The sequence below is a fragment of the Myiozetetes cayanensis genome, unplaced genomic scaffold, assembly GCF_022539395.1.
Source record: "Myiozetetes cayanensis isolate MyiCay16 unplaced genomic scaffold, myiCay2020 scf5-8, whole genome shotgun sequence".
NCBI lineage: Eukaryota > Metazoa > Chordata > Aves > Passeriformes > Tyrannidae > Myiozetetes > Myiozetetes cayanensis.
Window position 1 is genome coordinate 7,219,742 of NW_026087742.1, and position 21,504 is coordinate 7,241,245.

The window sequence follows — 21,504 nt, forward strand, 5'->3', positions numbered from 1 at the left end:
TGGTTAATTTTTTAGTAAATCAATTGCCTCTGTTATGTTCCTGTTTAAGGTAGCTCTTAAAATACCTGCAAAACACCCTCCCATCTTAAGTAAGGATTCTGCTTGTAATAAATTTTGCAAAAGCTAACTATAACAATTTTTTCTTACTAAAGTCATATTTAAAGGTTATTCAACTGCCAAGTTCATTAAAAGTGATGCTGTACACTCCGGAGACCAGGTGGGATCACAATTAGAGTAGTTGATTGTGTTTAGATTTAAATTCATTTCTCCAAGTAGCAAATGTGTCTAAAATACTAATCAGGCAAAACAATTTAAAAATAATTGAGAACAAGATATTACCTAGCAAAGATAAGGGTTTGCTTTTTCTCCTCCCAAGTGCTACATAAATAGAATGTCTAAATGATGCTGCCTTTTTAGACTTACTGAGGTCTGAGTGTATTGTTTTGATTTTTAAGTCTCTTCCTGTTTTCTCTTTAGACTTTGTTAGAGCCTCTTCTGTCCTAATCCAATTATAAATGTCAATAAGTACACTGATATATTTCTATGAGCCTTTAGGAATAGAAGTAGAACTTGGAAATTATGTGATGCCTTTAATTTTGTTTGGTTTTTCTGGGGAGAGCGTGGTTTGTTTAGACTTTTTTTAGTACTGTAACCCTTTTCACCTGAGTATTTAGCCAAAATTTTAAGTTCTTGCACAGTCTAGGAGGTAAATTTGGCACTAAAGTCAGAAGTTGACTTACACTCTGGTTTTAATTTTGATTAGTACAGCTTTCTTGAGAGCAGCAGTACGATCAGTAAGAGATGATGTTGGTTACGTGGTTTTGGGGCCAGTGGGTGTCCTGGCATCTCCTTTGGGGCTTTCGGGGACCTTGTTTTCAAGGCTATTTTTTTAGACTGGATTTTGTGTCCATACTTCGGTGTTTAAAAATCATAACTAAGCCTTATAGAGGGAGAAATCTCAGCTTTTATTTAGCCTTTTCTTCCTCCTTCAGTTTGATGAAGTTTCAAGTGATATCCCTGCCAAATGTGCTTTGAAATGGGTTTAGAGTATAAATGTTTTGTCCCTCAAGCCACAGTTTTTACATCAGGGCAACAGATGACTTGCTAGTCCCCTGCTGCCTAACCAGATGTTCTCTCCAGCTCAGTCTCCTAAGCTGTTGGGGGAACAGGTGATCATAGCTCTGTACTTTTTTTTTTTTTAATAGTTTTTATTAAAGTGAGTTATAAAGTACCATAGCTCAGAAACTGCTTTTAACCCCACTGTCAGTGCAGCAGCATTAGGGCAGCTGTTGGGTGCTGAAGCACATGAGTTAGTTCTAGTTAAGGTGACCTGTTCCCCAACTTGCCCCTCCAGCGTGGTGTGGGTCACCTGGGGCTGTTCTCCCCTGTCCTGTGGCCCAGCCCCATGGGGGTATCTCAGCTGCTCCTGTGCATGTAAAATAACACAGTGCACCTATGTGTGGTTTCTGAGACTCTGGCCTCTTCTGCCACCCAGTGTTTAAATCCTTCATTGAACTCATGAACACATATTTTAAGTGGGGGGGGGAAAAGGTCCTCTGAGGTCCATAATAATTTCCTTCACTTTGGGATCTGAATCCTTAAGGACATGTCAATCTTTGAACATCTTCAGCACCCTTTATTGAGGTCAATGTTTAGTTTTTCCTTAAGCAGCTCTTCTTCACCTGAATTGATTGCTTTTCTTTCTTCTGACTGCCAACTTTCCCAATCTTTCTCTGCCACTGATGTAATATTATTAGTGGGTATAAAGAATTGGAAAATACATCTTTCAGGGTTTAGGGTTTGTGTAGTAGGGCTGGGCTCATAATTCTCTAATGAGAATAGCTGTCTGAAATTAGTTTTTAGGTAGCCTACAATTCAATGATGAGCTCTTCTAAATATCTGTGGAAGTGAGAGCTTGTTGCCTTATTTGGGAGCATCACCATGGATTGTAGCAGTCAGTTTTCAGGATAAAATGGATACACTTTTATTCTTTTATCTCTTGCACTGTTAACATTTTAAATAGCTATAAGTTGATGCTCTATGGAGTACCACACTATTAGGTGCCTAGCATTAGGATTAGTACCACAGTATTAGTTGCCTTGCCTAATCTAAGATTGAATTTAAGGAAAAGAAAATTAGGGACATCAGCATGAGTTACAGAATGCAGATAACAAGTTATGTGTGTTCTTACCATCTGTCTCAGGGTCACTTCCATGTTTTAGAGTGCAAAGATGGTACACTTGACTGCAAACTTAATTAACACACACAAAGGATAAATAGGATTTAAAAAAACTGTCAGTACACTCACTGCTTCCAAAATGACACCTGAAGAGACCCTGCTGACCAGGGAGCATCAGTAATGTGGGAGGAAGGAGACTGCCACTACTTGTAACAGATCCTTGGTGGTACTGGGTTATCCTCTGGTTTTTTAGCACCTTTCCATGTTTTTGCTTTTGAACCCTAGAGTTCCTAAGAAACCTATCTGTCCGAAACTTTACCTTTCCTACCTTGTTCTAAGAGTTCTAACAGTTTGAATCTAAAGACTTTTGTTCAGTTTTCTCTCAACTAAGCAGTTTCCTTATAGGCTTGAGCTATGCAGGTTTTGGGACACAACTGATCCCCTACACAGGGGGGAGAGGAGAGGGAAATCCAGCAGGGGAAGATTACAGAAGAATTAGTGAATCATATAGGAAAGAGCTGACTTCCCAGAGTGTAAGAGCTGAAGTGTTCTGTTCTGCAGCTTCTGAGGGTTTGGTAAGGTACAGGTGATGTTTTTCCATCTGCATTTATGCAGTAGTAATGACATCCAGTGGCATGCCATGTTTGCCACAAATATCGGAGAGAATGCTTTGGCTGGATTAAAGGCAGTGCAATGATAGTTGTCAATGAGCTAGATTCTCAGTCATTTGATATCTTTTTGGTTTAATGTTGGCTCTACGGTAATTACAGTAGGAACAGGGATGTAAATTGTGTTTCGTGATGTAAAACATTCAGCTATGCTGATTTTAATTCATTTCCTGCCAGTCTTCCTCCACTAAATTAGTTTAGGAAAGCTCTGTGTTTAAAGATCCTCATAATATGCATTGCAATTTCATTTGGCTGGCAAAGATTATTTTTTAAAGACTGATTTAAGGAAGCATTGCCTGTAGTGTACTATTGAGACTTTTGTTCCTCCCCGACCCCTCTTAAATATAATTATTTTGATTACAGATTGACTTTCAAAAAAAATTGCCTACTTATGTCCTTAGCAGTCACCTTCTGCTGACTGGACTTTGATGGTGACTGTGAGAGCATAAAAGTACTTTACAGAGTTTAAACCTTAAAGTTTAAGACTTGAAGAAAATCTTTGTTTCTTTTTGTTTTCTTCTAAGTAATAGTTGTGAATGTTAGCAAGTTAACACTTACAAATATGGGGATTTTGCAGTTAATAAATTGCCCTTTTTGAAAGCATTAATGGAAGGGATGATATATAGAAACTTCCTGAAATGTAATTGGTAAAATTAAAATAATAGTGCAAAAAAAAAAGTTCCAACCATGAGCATATGATTTATAGTATATGAAGTCTGGACTTGCTTATAGAGTTGCTTTATTTTTTTAATTAAACATTTATCTAGAATCTGAATTGTGTTACTGCACTTAGATGGCTATGACAGACTGGGAGGCTTTAAATCTTTAGGTGCTCTAAAACTCAGAACTACATATAAGACTGTGAGTACCTTTCTTTGAAGTGCCCAGTTTCCCACATTAACCTCCAATGTAGCAGTCACAGCTTTGTGTGAAGGTTCAAAAATGTAGCTGCACAAGAAGTGGTATAGTAATAAAGCAATATATTGATACTTGAAGAAAAGGCACACATTCTGAAATACAGAGGTGACCATTTGTAGCCAGTAAAATACAATCATATCTTGAATAGATCCAGCCACTCTTACCTGGAGTTGATTATGGTATTTCAATAAAGATCTAAAATTAGACAAGATTCAACGCACTGCAAAGAAAAATTTTGCATCAGTCTAAATGCAGTAATGATCTTACAGTTAGCAATCCACTCTTGAATTGACAACTTTCACAGCACTCTTAAAGGATTGTTGCAACAGCAGCAGGTTACATGAGCAGTGTCTGCTGTGAATAAATGATTGTGCTGGGGAAAACAGTGATGGTTGTATAACTTTGAGATGAGGAAGAGATTTTGAAGAATCCACAAATGAAATGGGGTATGTTGACTTCTTTCTAATGGAGTTTCATCCAAAGACCTTCAAGGTTGGATGAAAATTAGACATGGTACTGCTCATGGCAGGAAAAGAAGATGGGATCATTATGACAATTGTAGTTTTTTCCTGATTCTACTGTGTCCATGTTGTATAATGTAGAGAACCACTGGAAATCCAGTTTTTGAAAGCTTGCTGGAGAGAGAAAGCAGAATCAATAACGGGGAGCAAAACAATTAACAACCGTGTCTACAAAGTAGAGAACAACAAACTATCAAAATGCTACAACATTTCCAAAAGTTAGTAATGTGTGCTTGGCCAACAGATGAGAAATAATCTGCAAATAATCACGTTGATTTGCTGTATTACTTAGTTTGAAAGGGATGCCATGTTTTCTTGAGGAATGCCATTTCTTGGACTAGCATAAGGACTGAGTTCCTGTTCCTAGAAATTGATGGAAACTGGAGATCAATGCAGACAGCAGAGCTGGCCAGGCTGCTGCTTCATGTGGTGGCTGTCTCTGTCCTGCCAAACTGTTTCCTAGTTGTAGTCACTGACTGAGATTCAGCTTTGGATGGGACTGTGGTGATACTGTGATAAAAGTTAGGGAGTAGTTTTAAGGACTCACTCAGCTGTATATGAATGTTCTGTACAGGGGTTATTTAAATGCCAACATGACTTTGGAACTGATGTGTTACTGAGAGAAATTTTATTGGAGTTCATACTTGCTAAATCATTGGTGAAATTGTAAAGAAGATAAAAAAATTGGTTCTACTATTCCCATTATAATAGTGATGGATGGACAGAGAACAGCTTTTGCTGATCTTCTAGGTTCTGTTCTGGCTGATACAATTACAGGACAAGTCTGAAGAACTGAAATAGTGTATCATGTCAAATGTGTCTTAATGAATAAGGAAAGCACTGTATTAAAAGCTTTATCCCTGAGAACAGAGTGAATTGTTCTAAACTAGGTCTGGAAAAAGAGTTCTATTTTTTATGTCTTTCTGAAAGCATGCTTTACTAAATTTGCTTGGCTATTTTACCCATGCATTCTCTTTGGGCCATGAGAATTGCAATCAAACACCTGTTTCTCCAGGTTCATACCTGTATCTCTTTGATGGATCTATATGTATGTATGAATATTACAATTGCTTGTAGTCTCTTGAAACTTGATAAAAATTTCTTCAGAAAGAAAAGAAATTCATTGCCCTCATTGTTAGTTATTAGGTTAGATAGTTGACAAAAGTTTTTCTATGTTAGTCTAGTACAGTTAACTTGCCTCTTATTTCAGAGAGGGAAGCAAGTGTACAAGTAATACTTTGTAGACCTTCCTCCTTTTGATTTCTTTAGTCATAATTATTGGGCAGTAAGTCTTGTCAAGGGTAGTTTCAAGGGTAGATACATGTGAACAAATAAACAAGAATGAAAAAGCACATCCACATATAATAAATCACTACTGTAGTAGTTTTCTTCTGTAGAAGATGACTCAATTTGTTCAAACAAAGAGCTGAGAATGAAGTTCGCTGGAGAATTATTAAGTAAAAGTATGGATTTTTTTTTGTATCTATAATATATTTATTCATTGCACTAAGGCTGTTTAGCTGAGTTTATCTATCAAAGGGCTTCACAAGAAAAGAATGCTCTTTGCTGTCATTATTTTCATTCTATATTCCTTTAGAGATACGTAAAGAAAGTAAAGTAATGACTGTTGTCACTTTCCTGATTAAATAAACACATTTCTGGGCTGGAGGGATTTATGTAGACACCACAGAATTTGTCACTTCATGATGTGGAGTAAAACCACATTCCTTTCACCCTGTCAGAATGAGCATCCAGCTCAGCCAGACCCCAGGGCCTGTATTTTTAGCTTACAAATATTTGGAGATTGGCATTATCATTTGATACCTTTGATCAGGGTGTGTGATTTTTAGAGCACATTTTGGCACAGGCTTATTAGTTGCACTATATCTAAGTTTCTAAGAGACTTCTCTAGTACAGTAAGTAAAAGAGAAATTGATGTCTCTTGAAGAAAGAATCCATTCATTGTTAAACCACAATTGGAAGTAAAATGATCCCTCTGAGTACTATTCAGTTGAGATATTTGTTTTGGTCAGTGTTTCATTTTCATACCCTGACCTTTTGCAAGCAGGTGGAGGCAGTGCTAAATTCCCTCTTCTACCCTGAAGAGGGGAAAAAAAAATAGAAAGAACCCATTTAAGTTATTGTTTCATTTATTATGGCAACAAATTAGTCAGAATGGTAAATAATTAGAATAATAAATAATAATAATAAATAGAATTGTTCTCTCAAAGGAAATATTCTATATACTTTATTGCTTCATGTGCCAAGTTTGTCTGAAAGAATGACCTTTTAAGGTTGTAAAAGTAGTCACAGCTACAAGCCAAAAATGTTTCTTATTCTGCACCGTGTAATTTAAATTTAATGGATTTCTTTTAATTTACTTAATTTGAAATGAATTAGGCTTGGACTTAATCCAACTTGTACAGAAACAAGTACTTAAAGTTGGTGTTTAAATTAGGGAAATAAATAACATAATCTTTCAAATTGCTGAATATACAGTTGATTTTAGGGACAGCAGGAATATGTGAAATTCCTTTATTCTTGCTGAAATTTAACTCTTGGCATGAGTCTATGGTATGTCTGTTTCAAAGAATTGGTGAATTGGAGTAATCAGTCAACCAAACATGTGATTTGGGAAAAAAATATCCCAAAAGATTTCCACTGTTGTATCTCCCCCTGTTTTCAGATTTGAGTATTTAGTGTTTATTACTCTGGATTTTTAGACTTCATTCACTACCCTGAAATCTGAAATTCTGTATTTCTCTTCCTAAAAATTAACTGGGGGCTTAAACCCCATAGATGATTCACACAGTGGATGCTTTTTGGAAAAGAAAAAAGTGAACTCCAAACCACTAAAATTTACATTATCCATGTTTTCAGGCTTCCTTTGCCACTGTGTTCTTGGATAAGGGCATTGGAAAAGATGAAAATCTACTTTGACTATGTTTTAAGAAATTCCAAGGTATTTATTTTATCACTGGGTGAAGTGGGGAGGAAACTGAAGGTCTGTCAGGAAATGGGTAAACTGAAACAACTTTAAGCTGGATGTTCTTTCTAATCCTTATCTGGTATTGGCTAACAAAGCTAGTGACAGAAAGTAGAATTAAATAGCATTCTTATAAACTAATTAATTGTATACTGGAAAGAGGGAATATTCTGCAGGTTGCATCTCCAGTTGCTCTTAGCACAGAGCCATCTGCACCCGAATTTGGAAATACAAAAAAAATTTGATTGGAGTCCAAGATATGAGCAACTCATTTGCCTGCAATGCTGAACTGTCAATATATGCAAAGGCAAACTTGTTTTAAACTATTTCAGAGAACCTTAGCTTTAGCTTTCTTTGTATTTTATCCTGACCTAGATAACAAAATTTGTTTTTCTACAAGGTTATGAAATTTCCACTTCAGACTTAGTTTTTAATCAAAATTTGCTATCATTCTGCTCCCTCTTAAGCCAGGATCAGTAGTAGTTGCCCTGAAATATGATCTGAACTAGGAGATAGCTGTAGTAGTAATAATTGCTCTGATTTCAATTAAAAATCATGGAAGTCCATGAAAACACCTTACTCTTTAAAAATAAATACATATTTCCTATGTGTTAATTGTAGTGGTAGATTAACACATCCAAATGGAGGTAGTAACAAGTGGTGTCCCTCAGGAACATGATGGGATTGAGTGCACACTCAACAGATTTGTGGGTGGTAGCAGGCTGGGTGGTGGAGTTGATTGTCTTGAGGGAAGGGATGCCATCCAGAAGGACCTGGACAGGCTGGGGGAGTGGACCTCATGTAAACCTCATGAGGTTCAATAAGGCCAAGTGCAAGGTCCTGCACATGGATTGGGGCTCTCTACAATACAGGGGCGCTCTTCGGTATCAGTACAGGCTGGGGGAGGAATGGATTGAGCAGGACTTGGGGAAAGTGGGTGAAAAGTTGGGCGTGACCTGGTGATGTGTGCTTGCAGCCCAGAAAGCCAGTCATACCCAGGGCTGCATCAAAAACAGCGTGGAAATCAGTGGAAGTGATTCTGCCCTTGTGAGAACTCACCTGCAGTGCTGTGTCCAGCCCTGGGGCCTCCAGCACAAGACAGATTATGGACCTGTTAGACTGAGTCCAGAGGAGGCCACAAAAATGATCAGAGGGCTGGAGCACCTCTCATGAAGATGGGCTGAGAGAGTTGTGATTGTTCAGTCTGGAGATGAGAAGCTCTGGGGAGACCTTATTGGGACCTCTCAATACTTAAAGGAGGTTTATAAGGAAGGCAGAGGTTGCTTCCCAAGGCCTGTGGTGACAGGACAAGGGGCAGTGGTTTTATACTGAAAGAGGGTAGATTTAGATCATGAGGAAAGACATGAGGATGGAACTTTTTGTGATGAAGGCGATCACACACTGAACAGGTTGTCCATAGAGGCTGTAGATGCCCCATCCCTGGAAACATTTAAGGTCAAATTGGACAGGACTTTGAGCTGACGATGGCAGGTGAGTCAGAACTAGATGATCTTTGAGGTCGCTTCCACCTCAAATAATTATGTGGTTCTGTGACTAATATAAAAGTTCTAGTGCACTAATCAGATATCTTTGAGAAATGTGAGTTGTTTTTAAAATTATCTAAACTTTCCTTTCCATTGGGCACTTGAACATGTAAATACAGTACACAAAGTTTTTTGAAATATGGAGGAATGTTTTGCTTTTAAACAGCTTTCCAAGTAAGCTGTAGACAGTAGAATATGCTTTTTGTAATTTATATCTAATAGAAGGACACTGATTATTCTCTCAATATTTTCAAGATAATATCAGAATTGTGACAATTTAATTTCAGTGAATTGATGGAAATACAACTGAGTGGAAATACAGCTATGCTTTGGCATAGTATCTTTCCCACCTGTCTTTTGTGGAGCTTACAAATTTTTTGACTACAGGAAGATAGTGGGTATTTTAAAATATGTTCAGGTCACAGAAGGTTTTAAAATAGATGCATAATCCTTGGAAAATAGAATAACGGATAAAACAAAGTATAGCTGTGTATCAGTACAAAAAAATTACATTGTAGCTATTTTTACCAGAGACAACTCAAATAATAATTTTGCTTATATTTTAGCTACTGTAACAATCCCTTGTAAATGTACTTATTGTCCTCATATTAATCTTCATGAAGTGCAAATTATATAGTTGAAATGACAGTATCTAGTAGGAAATTGAGATTAAAAACCATGTGTCTTTGAATATAAACCTGGTTTTCAGTTCCCTTAGATGAAGTATTTAGGAAGCATTCAGAAAATGTATTTGCAAGTTCACAACTCTATAGGCACAGCATAATCTGAGCTAAATATCTATCTTTAATTACATTTCTGAAGAATGCAACTTCAAAAAGTACAGCAAAGAGAGAAGTACTGTGCTGTGCTTAAGAATGGCTTCCTGTTTAATATGAACCCTTCAGATCTTCTGGGCTGTTTTGTGCACTTTGCATTTTGTGCTTGCTGGAAGATAATGGGGACTGATGCGTGCACGGATTGGTTTTGCCAGATGGCTGCTTACCCTTGGAGTCATTTCCTGAGTCTTGTGCTGGGGATGATATGAGACAGTTTTCAGGCTCTCTGAGCTTTCCACTGGGAGTGTTTCTCTGTGAACGTAGTAATTCATTGTACAAACTTTTTGCCCTTCATGCTGAAGTCTGTCACATAGCTGAGCAGTCTTGACCTGTGGTGCTGAAAAGAAGGTTTTAGACTGTATGGAGAGCAATTGTTTATGCTGAGGATAAAAGCTGGTAGTGTAAGAGGAAGTAATCTAATCTTTGTATTAGCTAATATTAGTATAAAGAGTGAACTTCCCTTAGACCCTGCTTTCCTTTCAGTAGATTACCATTCAGGACATGGAGTCAGTATCTCAGAAGCCTCCTGTGCTCTTTGTACTTGATGATGACTGATAATGAACATTTCTACTCATCTTGAAATTTTCTTCTCTTTCCATAGATTGCCACCAACTGTCTAGTTGGGAGGAAGGGAAGGATAGTCTTTTGGTCGATACAACACAGTCAGGAAATTAAGTCTTCAGGGGTTCAGTGTGCCAGCCTCTGAGTGACTAAAGTAAAAGAATATTCAGATCATATTTTCAAGTACAAGTCCTAAGATGGTAAAATGCAAGAGTCACCCCCTTTTCAGTTTTCCTTTGTGATAATAATTGTTCCTTGTGAGGTTGTTTTTGCCATGGTAACATAAAAAGTTGCTGAAAGGCTCTGCTTTAGGATTAATATTTTGATTAGGGATTTTCAAGTTAATCACTTAAAAAAAGTAACCTGTAATAGCATATGGACACTGAATGATAGATTGATAAGGTTCTTTTAGTGTTTTATTGGTACACATGAACTTGAGCCTTACATCACCACAGCAACTATATTCTGGTACCATCTGTATCCAAAAAAGACTTCTCAATAATCAGTTCACTTTTAGAAACAAGTATTTGATGATATGTTTGTACTAATGTTGGAATTTTCTCAAGGGCAGAAGTCTAGTCTTGTTTCACTTTCCTAAAGCCTTTACTTGGGTGTTTTAAAAATGTTCTCTTTTATGAAGAATTTTATTTCTTTACTTCTTAAATATCTATTCCTATTCATTAGCATTAGAAAAAAATCCACCTGAATTCAAATTAAACCAATTTGCATTTTCATCTGGAAGGTACAGGCATAATACTAATGCTTTAAATATTTTTGTGTGTCTGTGCATTTGGTTTTAGACTGGCATTTCTTGCACTTTGTGTTTACCACCAGCAAGGAGAAGGACTAGTGCTTTGTCAGCTGTAGCTTTAGTTTCTGGGTGTTTGAGGGGGATGGAGTGTGCTCAGAATCCTACCTTGACCTGGGTAGGGGTCACAGCAGCAAATGTCCACCACATTTCTGTTTTGGTTCTTCAGACAGAAGGCTGGGAACAGGGGGTCAGGTAGGAAACACCGAGGGAAAGGCAGTGAACCAGACACCACTTCAGTGTCCCTTTGGAGTCACTTGTGTGAGCGTGGATTGAGGAACCAGTGTTTTAAAGTAATAAATTAAATTAGGTTTACAGAAAGCACTGTTTCAGGCTTCTAATAAGATGGCTTTGAGAAAGTAGAGCTTAAAAATGTTAACAATTTACCAGGTTGTTAATATTTTCATCACTGCTAATGGAGTGAATTGGTTTTGAGTGTAATTTTGTTTTCCTATATGGGAAATATGGAAAGTTGAGGATGATTATTTTCTCTTCTTATACATATACATAATAGGATACTATTTGGGGGGAGAAAAAACACCTCTCAACTAAGTAGTTAAATAGCTCTTGACACCTGAATCTTCACCATCCCCTTCTCAACTCTGGTGGCGTTTTCTGGGTAAAGTTCAGGATAACGGTCTGTTTAAAATCTCAAATCACCTCCTATGTAATAGCTTGTAGGCTATTTCTGCACTACAATTAGGACTTAATTTGAAAGCAAATCCAGTGTTGAACAGGAAACTACTGTGAAATGCTTGAGATCTCAGGTTAATTATGGAAATCATCAATTGCATAAAATTGTATGCAAATTCTGATGGTACATCTTAAAAGTTGGGGTTCAGTTGCATGTTGCAGAAAAGCAAATTTTTTTTTGTTAATTTGTAGGGTTGATTATATGATTAAACAAATTTAATGTTTTCTAAGAAGCTTATTTTGGGAGAAGAGAATTTTAAATGATCTCAAAGATTTTCATTTTATTAGTGTGTAATTTACTTGGGTTGAACATAAGTGGTACTAGTGCTAATTTATCCAAATCATAGCTGAAATCCATGTAGGCTTTATCAGCACTTTAAAGAGTTTTGTAATTTTATTTTTTATACTTTCTCTATTTTAAATTGTGTGTGCCCTGCAGGCTCTGTTAAAACTGCAGGTAATTGTCTTCAGTACTTACTTTTTTTTCTATTTACTTAAGGAAATCCTCTGAGCCAAAAGTATCAAGAATATTAAATTTCATTACAATAAGTACTAACCTGCTTTGCCTCCAAGGCTTTTCTTATATTCATGTTTTGCAGGACATAACCTTTACTGAGTAGTATTTGAGTTATTGCTTCCCTTTCTAGGCCAAGTAACTGAATGCTTTATTGGATATTAGTTTACTCTTACCAAGTGTAGATAGGAGTAGCCTAAATAATGTAAGCCTAAGACACTGCTGCTCACTTGATATTTTAAACCCTTATATAGTTCATGTTGAGGAGAAAATTTTTCTTCTTGAGCACATGTTCAGTCACCCTAATTTCACTGGGTCTTGTATTCATCTGTGCCATAACTCCTCAAGGACCTCACTGTATGGTACCGCTTTGCAGCAACAAGTAGAATTTTGAGGGGAGAAAAATTAAAATACTTTCTGTAAGACTTCAGAATTCCTGGTTGTTTATGAATAAAGGGTGTGCTTATTTCTAAGAAATTTTCCCGAAGCAATTGCTGAATAGGAGCCTCTAAGTGTAATAAGTGCATATTGCTATGACATTATTTGCAACATATTGAATGAAAGTACTTTCTCCCTGCATAACAGTTGACTTTGGGGGGATCAGGATTAATGGTTCCAGAAGGGTTGTTGTCTGGTGTGGCACTCTAGAATTCCAATTTGAACGAAAATAGAAAATCCTCTGTGTTTTCAAAGCTTCTACTCTTGTTCACTCTCAAAAGAAAAAAATGAAAAACTATGTAATAACCAGTGTTCTGCTTACTGGATTTTTTAAATGGACAAGTACAACTGTATAAAACACAATGTATGTTATGTATAATATATATTAGCATTATTACATGTATATATATAAGTTGTCTCAGACTATTTAGTTTGGAGAAAAACTCTCTCAGGGGAGACCTTCTTACTGTAATAGAAACCAATATGATTTAGTTTTTGAAAGAACTTCAGATCTTTACTGAACAAATGCTTCCAAATTTGAAAATAGTCCTTTCACTTTGATTTCTCATGACTTTTTCATAACACTGCTTAAATAATTAAAGACTTTTTTTTTTCTTGGAGGCTGGCCTTGAAATTCTCAAATGCTTTTGAGCTTTTCTGTTTTAATTCATGGAATGGGATGTTAGCAGTTGAGCAAAGATGTCTTCTGCCACAGCTATTGATAAAAATATCCATTATTTTTAAGTGTTAGAGGAAACTTTTAGTCTTTCAGTGACTTATTTGATATAGTCTATGATTACATAATATCATTGGCTTTCTAATTATAAATCTTCAATTTCTGTGGCTAAGAATAAAATCCTCTTCCTGGATTTAGAAGTGCCCAGGTCATGTATTTGCTATTAATTTCATTTCACAAATGCAAAATTCCAGAATTTCTCTTCAGCACGGGCTTGTAAATAATGGAGAATCTCAACTACTTTTAATTTTTTACAACTCATGACTGTGAGGCACTCATCATATATTGGGTTTTATTTTTAGTCTTTTTACCTCATACACAGTTCAGCTTAATGGAATAATGTCCTATAAAAATAGAGAAAGCAACTTTTTTCCTGTTTGCCCTTTTTAAAGATCTTTATCTTTCTGTAAGAGTGCTCAGAACAGCTGGGAGTAAGAGGCTATGATGAAAGGTGTTCTATTCCTGTGGCCATCCATCTTTCATCTTAGTTCTTTCCATGAGTGAGAGGCATTTAGTGGTTGTGAGAAATACCTGCCTGGAAACTATTGTGTTCAAGATAAACTAATACCGTCTTGGAACAGGGAAAGATATAATCTTGACTTCCTTAAAAACCTGACTGGCTGACCCACATCTGATAATGTTTGTGACTGTTTTCCAGTTAGGAAGCCAGCTGGAAACTTCACTCTTCCTGGAATCAACTGTGTAATGACCAGCTGCTCTAGATGGGAAAACTCCTTAAGCAGTACATCAGAAGTCCACTCCTACTGGGAAAACTGATATCAGTGACCACTACTACCTTTAAGCACCCTTTTTATTGAAAACAAAAGCACAGCAAAAAGCCCTGACCTTTTGTAATACTCTGCAGAGGGATCTGTTCTTCCCAGTGGAAGCTGGATGCCAATCACATGTCTGAAGGGTTCACAGGCATTGATCTGAACAAGGGCTGGGTTTCGCTGTGACCACTGCTCTTCTCACAGCTGGCAGACTTGATGTGGGATCTGATGCTTGAATACCTGACAAGAAACAGATTTGAGAGTGACTTTTAACAGGTTCCATCCACTTTGTGTGACATTTTGTTGCATCACTGTCACCAGGGATTTGCTTTAAGTCCATGAGGACTTGTTAGCTTTTTTTCATTGTCTCTTTAGATAGTGAAATGTTCTTGATGGCCGCAGAGAAGCTTCACAAGTTTTTTTCAGGATCATCCTGAGGCTTCATCCTGATCACTGACTTAGTGTCCCAAACTTCTGTAATAGGAATTGCATCCTCTTCTGGCCTCAGGGTAGACTCTGTACTTGAGACCAGTTTAGAACACTTGCTGTGTTCTGGTGCAGACTCTGATATTCAGTGGGACAGTGATTTTCTAGGATGGACAGAAGTGGGTTAATGTTTGGCAAGTCAGATAATCTAGTGCTGCTTCAGAATAATGTTGTCTCTACCTCCTGAGGTTAAGATTTGGTATTTTTTCAAATGTCTGCATTTCAATACTCAACTTTGCTTGTCTTTTCTTTTTTATTATTTCAGAAGTGCAGTGTTCGTCTTTATTCATTTACTTCTTTATAGTTCGGAATTCTTTCACGTGTCCCTAATGTAGGTCTTTGTTCCCTTACTGATGTCAGAGTGCTGTTTGCTCCTGCATGAACCTGAGCAGGCAAATAATTTGAAAGTTTTTTGGTTTTTTGGGTTTTTTTAATTGCATAGCAATTGCAGTTTGTCAAAACCTTTCACCCACTTGCAGTGACATATGTGCATTCTGCAGTAGTGAGTTCTCTTTGTTCCAAGGTTGGGTCCCAAGAACTTGCCATGTCAATCAGGATTTCCTAAGTGAGGACCCTTTGTTAGCTGTAAGGAGAGTTGACTGATATTTTTAACCTCAGGTATCTAATTGGTGATTGGAGCTTCTCTAATAGTGTTTTTGGTGTCTTACGGGACATTAAAGAAAGAGAAACCTTGGAGTTCAAAATGTATTTTAAAAGATAAAGCTGCTTTACAGACCGAAGATCAAAGGTTGCAGATCTGTAGTTTGACACTGTCAACACCTTTGCTGCATCTCAGGATATAAATTATCGATTTTTATGGTTGATAATTTTAGGGTATGAATTCTATAAAGGTAACAAAGCAAACAGAATCTAATCAAGTGAAACAGAGAGGTCATGGTATGGATCTATTTCTCTTTAGAACAAAAAAAACCCTCACAATAAAGAGAACAGAGGTCAAGTGACGAGCAGTTGATTATAAGCAGTAAGTAGGGAAGGAAAAGACAATGGGATAGTAATTAAGATATTTGATAACCTGGAAGTCCCCTTGTGGCCCTCAGATTACCTTCAGAGTGGAACTGCTTCACCAAAGGGACCATGACCACAATGATTATCTTTTGCATTGGTTTGTTATGGTGGCAATGTTAAAAAAGCAATGTGGTCATATTAATTTATTTTAATAATACCAAAAGTACTGCAACACTCTGAAGAGTAATTCAAGAATCCTGTAAGAATGTTGCAGCCATTCTGAAAGCTTTTACCAACCAAGCTCTGCTGTATCTGGAAGTTGGAGTCTAAAGAGGAGACTGTCCTCAAGATTTTTCTTAGCTATCTTCTATTTATTTTAAATTAATATTAAAATTAATATTAATCGTTTCCACAATAAACTTTTTCATTAAGTTATTCTTGTGTCCTAATGTTAACTTTAAAATGTGAGTTGGCTTAAGATTGCTGAAATAGAACTGCCTGGGGAGGTGGTTTATTTTATTATTTTCTGGCTGTACAGAATGTAGTCATGCAGTGCACTTCCAAGATTCCTAAGTCCAGAAAAACTAGCACTCTGCATCAGTGCCTTTGGTTGTTGCTGTGGGGAAAAAATTTATTCTTTGCTTCTCTCTTTCCTTGGGACTGATACAGTGGAAGTGACATGTTGCTGCTGACCTCTTTTGCTCACAGGTTATCATATGCCCCAGGAGGATAGCTCTTCTTTTGTTTGTTATCTGCATAGTCTGTTTTGAGGCATAATGCTGTTTGGATTGCCAGGCAAAAGCTCTTTTGGTCTGTTAATGACTTGATCAGGTTCTGTTGGCTGACAGAGACCTGTATGTTCCTATGGAATGCTGTTCAGAATAATTAGGAGTGCAGGTCTGGAGAGCAGCCTGGCAGTGTGAGTTAAACCATAGGCACCTCCTACACGGCTTCAGCTTCTCAATCCCTTATGGCTAGAGACGACTTGGGATTTGGCAATGATACTGCATGGATGACAGAGAGGAATTACTTGTGGTAGATTAAGAAGGGTGAAATACAAAGGGTTTTATTGTTTTGTTGGTTGTTTTCCAAATAGGATAAGATTGGTTGCCCTTTTCATATAACTGACTAGACAAAATGCATCTAAACAGCAGGCAAACTGATCTATGCTGGTAAGCAGTGATAAAAAGAAGAAAAAATATCTCTGTATCAGATCTAGATGTTTGGTCCATAAAACAACTTGTGCCAGATTCACTGAAAATTAGCAATATCAGACTGAATGCCGATTTCTTTGTTTAGCAATCCATTGGTGGAATTTAAGTGAGTCAACTGTTGAAGTGTTTGGGGATAGTTTGAGTGGTATTATAGCAATTCAGTGGTTAGGCACTATGTGTTAAGGTAATTAAACACTAAGAACTGAAAGAGGTATACCATCATAAAAGTCATGCATTCTTATAAGGTCAACAGTTCTATAATATATAATAATAAATGCAATTCCTGAAGGCCACCATTAATATGGTTCAAGAATTACATCTTCAAACTGTATCAGGTACAGCCAATATTTTTTTTTTCGTCCATAGTGAGAAAATTAACTGGTTTGAATCCATTACTTGCATCTAAGTATTTCATGTTCATCATGGATCAGATTTTAGAATGCTTATAGTGAATCGTTATTTTGCTCTTTTTATTAGTATAGAGGCAAAAAGTAAATGATGAGTGTGTCTTGTAAGCAATTGTACAGGTTTTCTGCTGACCTGGTATAGGAAAACTGTTAAATTTCTTATCACCTTGTGAAACCAGGTCATCCAGGTAGATGTGCTCATTTCACTTTTTCAAACAAAAAATCTGTTTTTAGTACAGTGAGCTATGGGCTGCCAAGGGTGAGGAAAAAACTCCAACAATACTCTGCAAAGACCTTCTTTGTTTTGAATGATGTCTGAGTGAATTCTGAATTACTTAAATTTCTTGCCCTGTAAATCATTCTGTTCCTTAATGATGATACAGCATATATTTTCCTCTCTTTGATCATGCATGCAATGAAAGAGCTTTCTCAATTTTATGGTATGCAAAAATGTGAGAATTTTAGGATATAATTTAAGATATGGCTTTTGCCCAAGAGAAATTACATTCTTAATGAATTCTATCCTGTTTACATATCTTTCTGTAAAATTACAAGAATGTAGTGTTTTAGGAATGTTCCTGAATTGTTGCTTCTGTGGTGGATGTATTTCAATTATGCATCTTCAATTTTGGCCTCTACTGGCATTCTGCCAAGTCATTTGTTACATCTGTCAACTTCTGTGTCTAATGCTGCTGCTCCCATAAACAAATTGACTTGGATGAAAAAATGAACCTTTGTATAGTTTGTGTGATTTGCTTGTTTAAAAAAAATGTTATTCTGGCTCATATTTTGGAGCTGTGTATTCCTCTCTAAAATTCAATATGGTTTCTAGTGTTTGATAACTTTACTAAAAGTGATCCTAAACCTGAATTTTTCCTAGTTTAGACTAGAATGATTTATTTATTTATTTATCTTTTCTCCCATGTGCAATCAGATGGTTGGAAAACATCTGCTGCTCCTACTCAGGTTTTTGATCTCATCAATTTGCTAACTAATACTTTGTTTCAACAAATTCATCTTGTTTGTTCTTATCCGTAGCCACTTTTTCATCTAAAAGTCATTACAATTTATTTTCGCACTTATTCTCCATCTTTTCCCAAAGTTCAACCTTCAGTGGTGGAATTACATTTGTTATCTGTTTTGAGACTTCTGTGTACATTTTACAGATGTAAAAATCCTCTTCACCATATTAAGGACTTTAAGGTTATAAAGTCAAGCAGTCTAAATGAGAAGAAATAGCCTTTAAGTCTGGCTGGTGCTTTTAGTAATTAATGTACTCTTTGTATGTGTATTATCTTAACTCTGTGTGAGATACTATTTTTATTGTAATGCAGCTACTGCTTTGACTTTTCTCACAGTATTTAGCTTGCAGAAAATAACTTTCTGCAAATTTCATGCTGGGTCAGAAAAAGATACAGCAAATGTTGGCTCAAAGCTGTTTTTTTTGTAACCAGTTTGCCAGTTTGTAGGACTTTTTATATCTTTCTATTCCTTTTAATATCAGAACATTCTCCCACTTGTTCATTCATTGCAAATTCTCTCACCTGAGAAATAACAAATATGTAAAAGGTTCACAAGCTCCTGAGATCTTCCTTGTATAGTGTTAACTTGTGAATTGGATGAACTGGGGAGAGGGGAATACAGGGATGGAACCAAAAAAAAATCTTGCGCATGCCGAGGAAAGGGATTGAATGAGGCACTTCACAGTGAACTGGAATTCACATTTCCTAAATTTGGATGTTTTGATTTGGTAATATTTCTGTCTTTATATGCATGATATATATCTATGTGCTGTGCATGCAAAGAAAAGGAGAAATGTTCTAATTTCTATGGAAATAAATAAGAATTGGCTATTTGGTGAGATAAGGATTTGTCCAGTTTGGGAGTGTTTTCACACATTTTTTCATGTAATACAACTAACTCAAGACTTAAAGCATCCTTGTAGAAGCTTTTTGGAGGAAGGAAATTATGCACATTTGTTAAAATGGAGTGTGTTCCTTGTGTCATAATTTCCTCAGCAATTTACTGATTCTGATGTCTGTTAAATGAAATGTAGAAAGGGTCCCTTTCACTGCCTTGTGCCTACTGTGTGCACAAGTAAATTGGAACAGTGATGCTGACTGAGGTGCTCTGTGCTGGGTTACCCCTTCCACCTCACCCACCAGAGAGCGGCTTCTCTGAAAACAAACTTGGTAGGAAGTGGGCTCATAGTTGTGCTGTCTTGGAAAATTAATCAGAGAGAAATCATAGAAATGGCAAGTGTTGAAGATGTTGGCAAAAAAAGTTTCACTCTGTCATGTGCTGGCTGGCTGAGATGGAGGAACTTGTTGGAGCCGTGGCTTGCAGGAGACGCACCTGAGGCAGCCCGTGCTGAGGGTGGCAGAGAGAGTTGTGCCCTGGAGGGTGGAGAGCAGAAACAAGATATGGGGCATCTCTTGAAGCTATGGAGACCAGTGTCCTGCGGAAGAGGAGGTGAAGAATAGTAGGAAAACTGTTCCTAATACTGTTTTATTCCTTAATATCAAATTCTGCTCACAAATGTCTCCCCATGCTTGCTCACTTTGGAACCTCTTCTATATTTTTTATTTCACATCCATACTTGCTTTGTGTGTTGTGTGTGTTATACCCCATTTGTGTTGTTCTGAATTTCAAAAAAAGATCTCCTCAACTTCCATAAGTTGGTTTACTCTTCAAATGTGTAAATTTGCAGAATAGCAGGTGATTTGGTAATCTACTGGTGACTTGTGATTTGTAGCTGATCTGGGAGGGGGGTGGGGAAATACAGCTTTTTTTACCTTCTTTATGCCTAAAAATTGCTGTAAATTCATAAAATCTTGGGGACAAAATCTTACCTATTATAATTTTTTTTCCATTTCTGTAATATCTTTCCCTTAGGCAGGCAAAGAAAAATTACCCCAGCAAGTTTGTAAAATACAGTACATATATTTAGACACTGGCCTATTAAATGTCTGTGTGGACAGTTCTTCCTAACCTCTTATCTGCACTCCTAAAATTATGTGCAGTAAAAGACAAAGACTTAAGAAGACAAACTTCTTAGGGAAAGGTCAATAAAAAATGGGGAAGAAACCATTAAAATGGTAAAATCCACAGTACAAGTTCTACATATTCAAGTGGGGAACATGGTATGATGAATTCTACTTGATCCCAAGGTTTTTAAAGCTTATAAAATGTGTTCATGTTATTTCAGCTGGGAAGTCTTGAGATTCCTTCTGTCCAATTTGAGAATGTGGATTGAAGACTACCGCTTTGATGGATTCCGGTTTGATGGTGTTACATCTATGTTGTATCACCATCATGGCATTGGTAAGCAACTTAATCAGCTCTAATCTCAGCAGTGCTGTTGCAGCTCTTGCTGTGGAAATAATGCTGTCAGGTTCACTGTTTCTCGGAGAGGGGGGGGAAAAAGGGTTTTAGAACAGGAGCTAGCAGGGCTCAAGGATAAGCTTTAATCTAGATAGGAGAGGGGGGGAAGGGCATAAAACCGGGCTTGCCAGTGATGAGCAATGGGGTGGCACACCAAAACTTGAGGAACTCAGCACCATTGGGATCCTTCAATCTGCTCCATGAGGTGTCTGCTACAATGAACCACATTTGAAGTGTTTCTACACCAACATACTCAGCAGGAGGAAGAAACGAGGAGCTTGAAGGTTTGGCCCAGTCCCAGGGTTTATGACATCATTGGCATAAATGAAGCCTCGTGGGATGAGTCCTGTGGCTGGAGTGCCCCAGTGGATGACAACAGGCTCTTCAGGAGGGATAGACAGGGTAGAAGAGGCAGGAGGGTGGTGGTATGTGTGATGAAGGGGCTGGAATGTATGGAACTCCCAGCTGGCAATGGCGCAGTTGAGAGCCCCTGGTTGTTGAGTCCCTCAAAGGCCAAAAGATCCCCACAGAGATACAAATTGGAGTGCTGGACAATCACCAAATCACAAGGACAAGTGCTGGATTCTGCATCTGGGGCAGAACAACCCCTGATATATGTATGTACTGGGGAATGAGATGCTGGAAAGCAACACTGCAGAAAAGGACATGGGGGTCCTGACTGATGGCAAGTTAAATATGAGTCAGCAGTGCCCTGGCAACCAGGAGGGCCAACCGTGTCCTGGGGGGCATCAGGCAAAGCATCATCAGCCAGTCAAGGGAGGGGATTGTCCTGCTCTGCTCTGGGGACAGAAGACCTAAGGAATGGCCTGAAGTTGTGCCAGCAGAGGGTTAGGTGGGATATCAGGAAGAGG

General features: G+C 37.4%; 1 protein-coding gene across 2 annotated transcripts in view; it reads left to right on the plus strand.

Moving 5' to 3' along the window:
• GBE1 (1,4-alpha-glucan branching enzyme 1) overlaps window positions 1-21,504 on the plus strand; it is a 145,948-nt gene that overhangs the window by 68,732 nt on the left and 55,712 nt on the right. For both annotated transcript variants that reach the window (XM_050331890.1, XM_050331891.1), the window contains exon 8: window positions 20,457-20,572. In XM_050331890.1, the coding sequence (XP_050187847.1) occupies window positions 20,457-20,572 (116 nt within the window). The remainder of the gene's footprint in view (window positions 1-20,456; window positions 20,573-21,504) is intronic.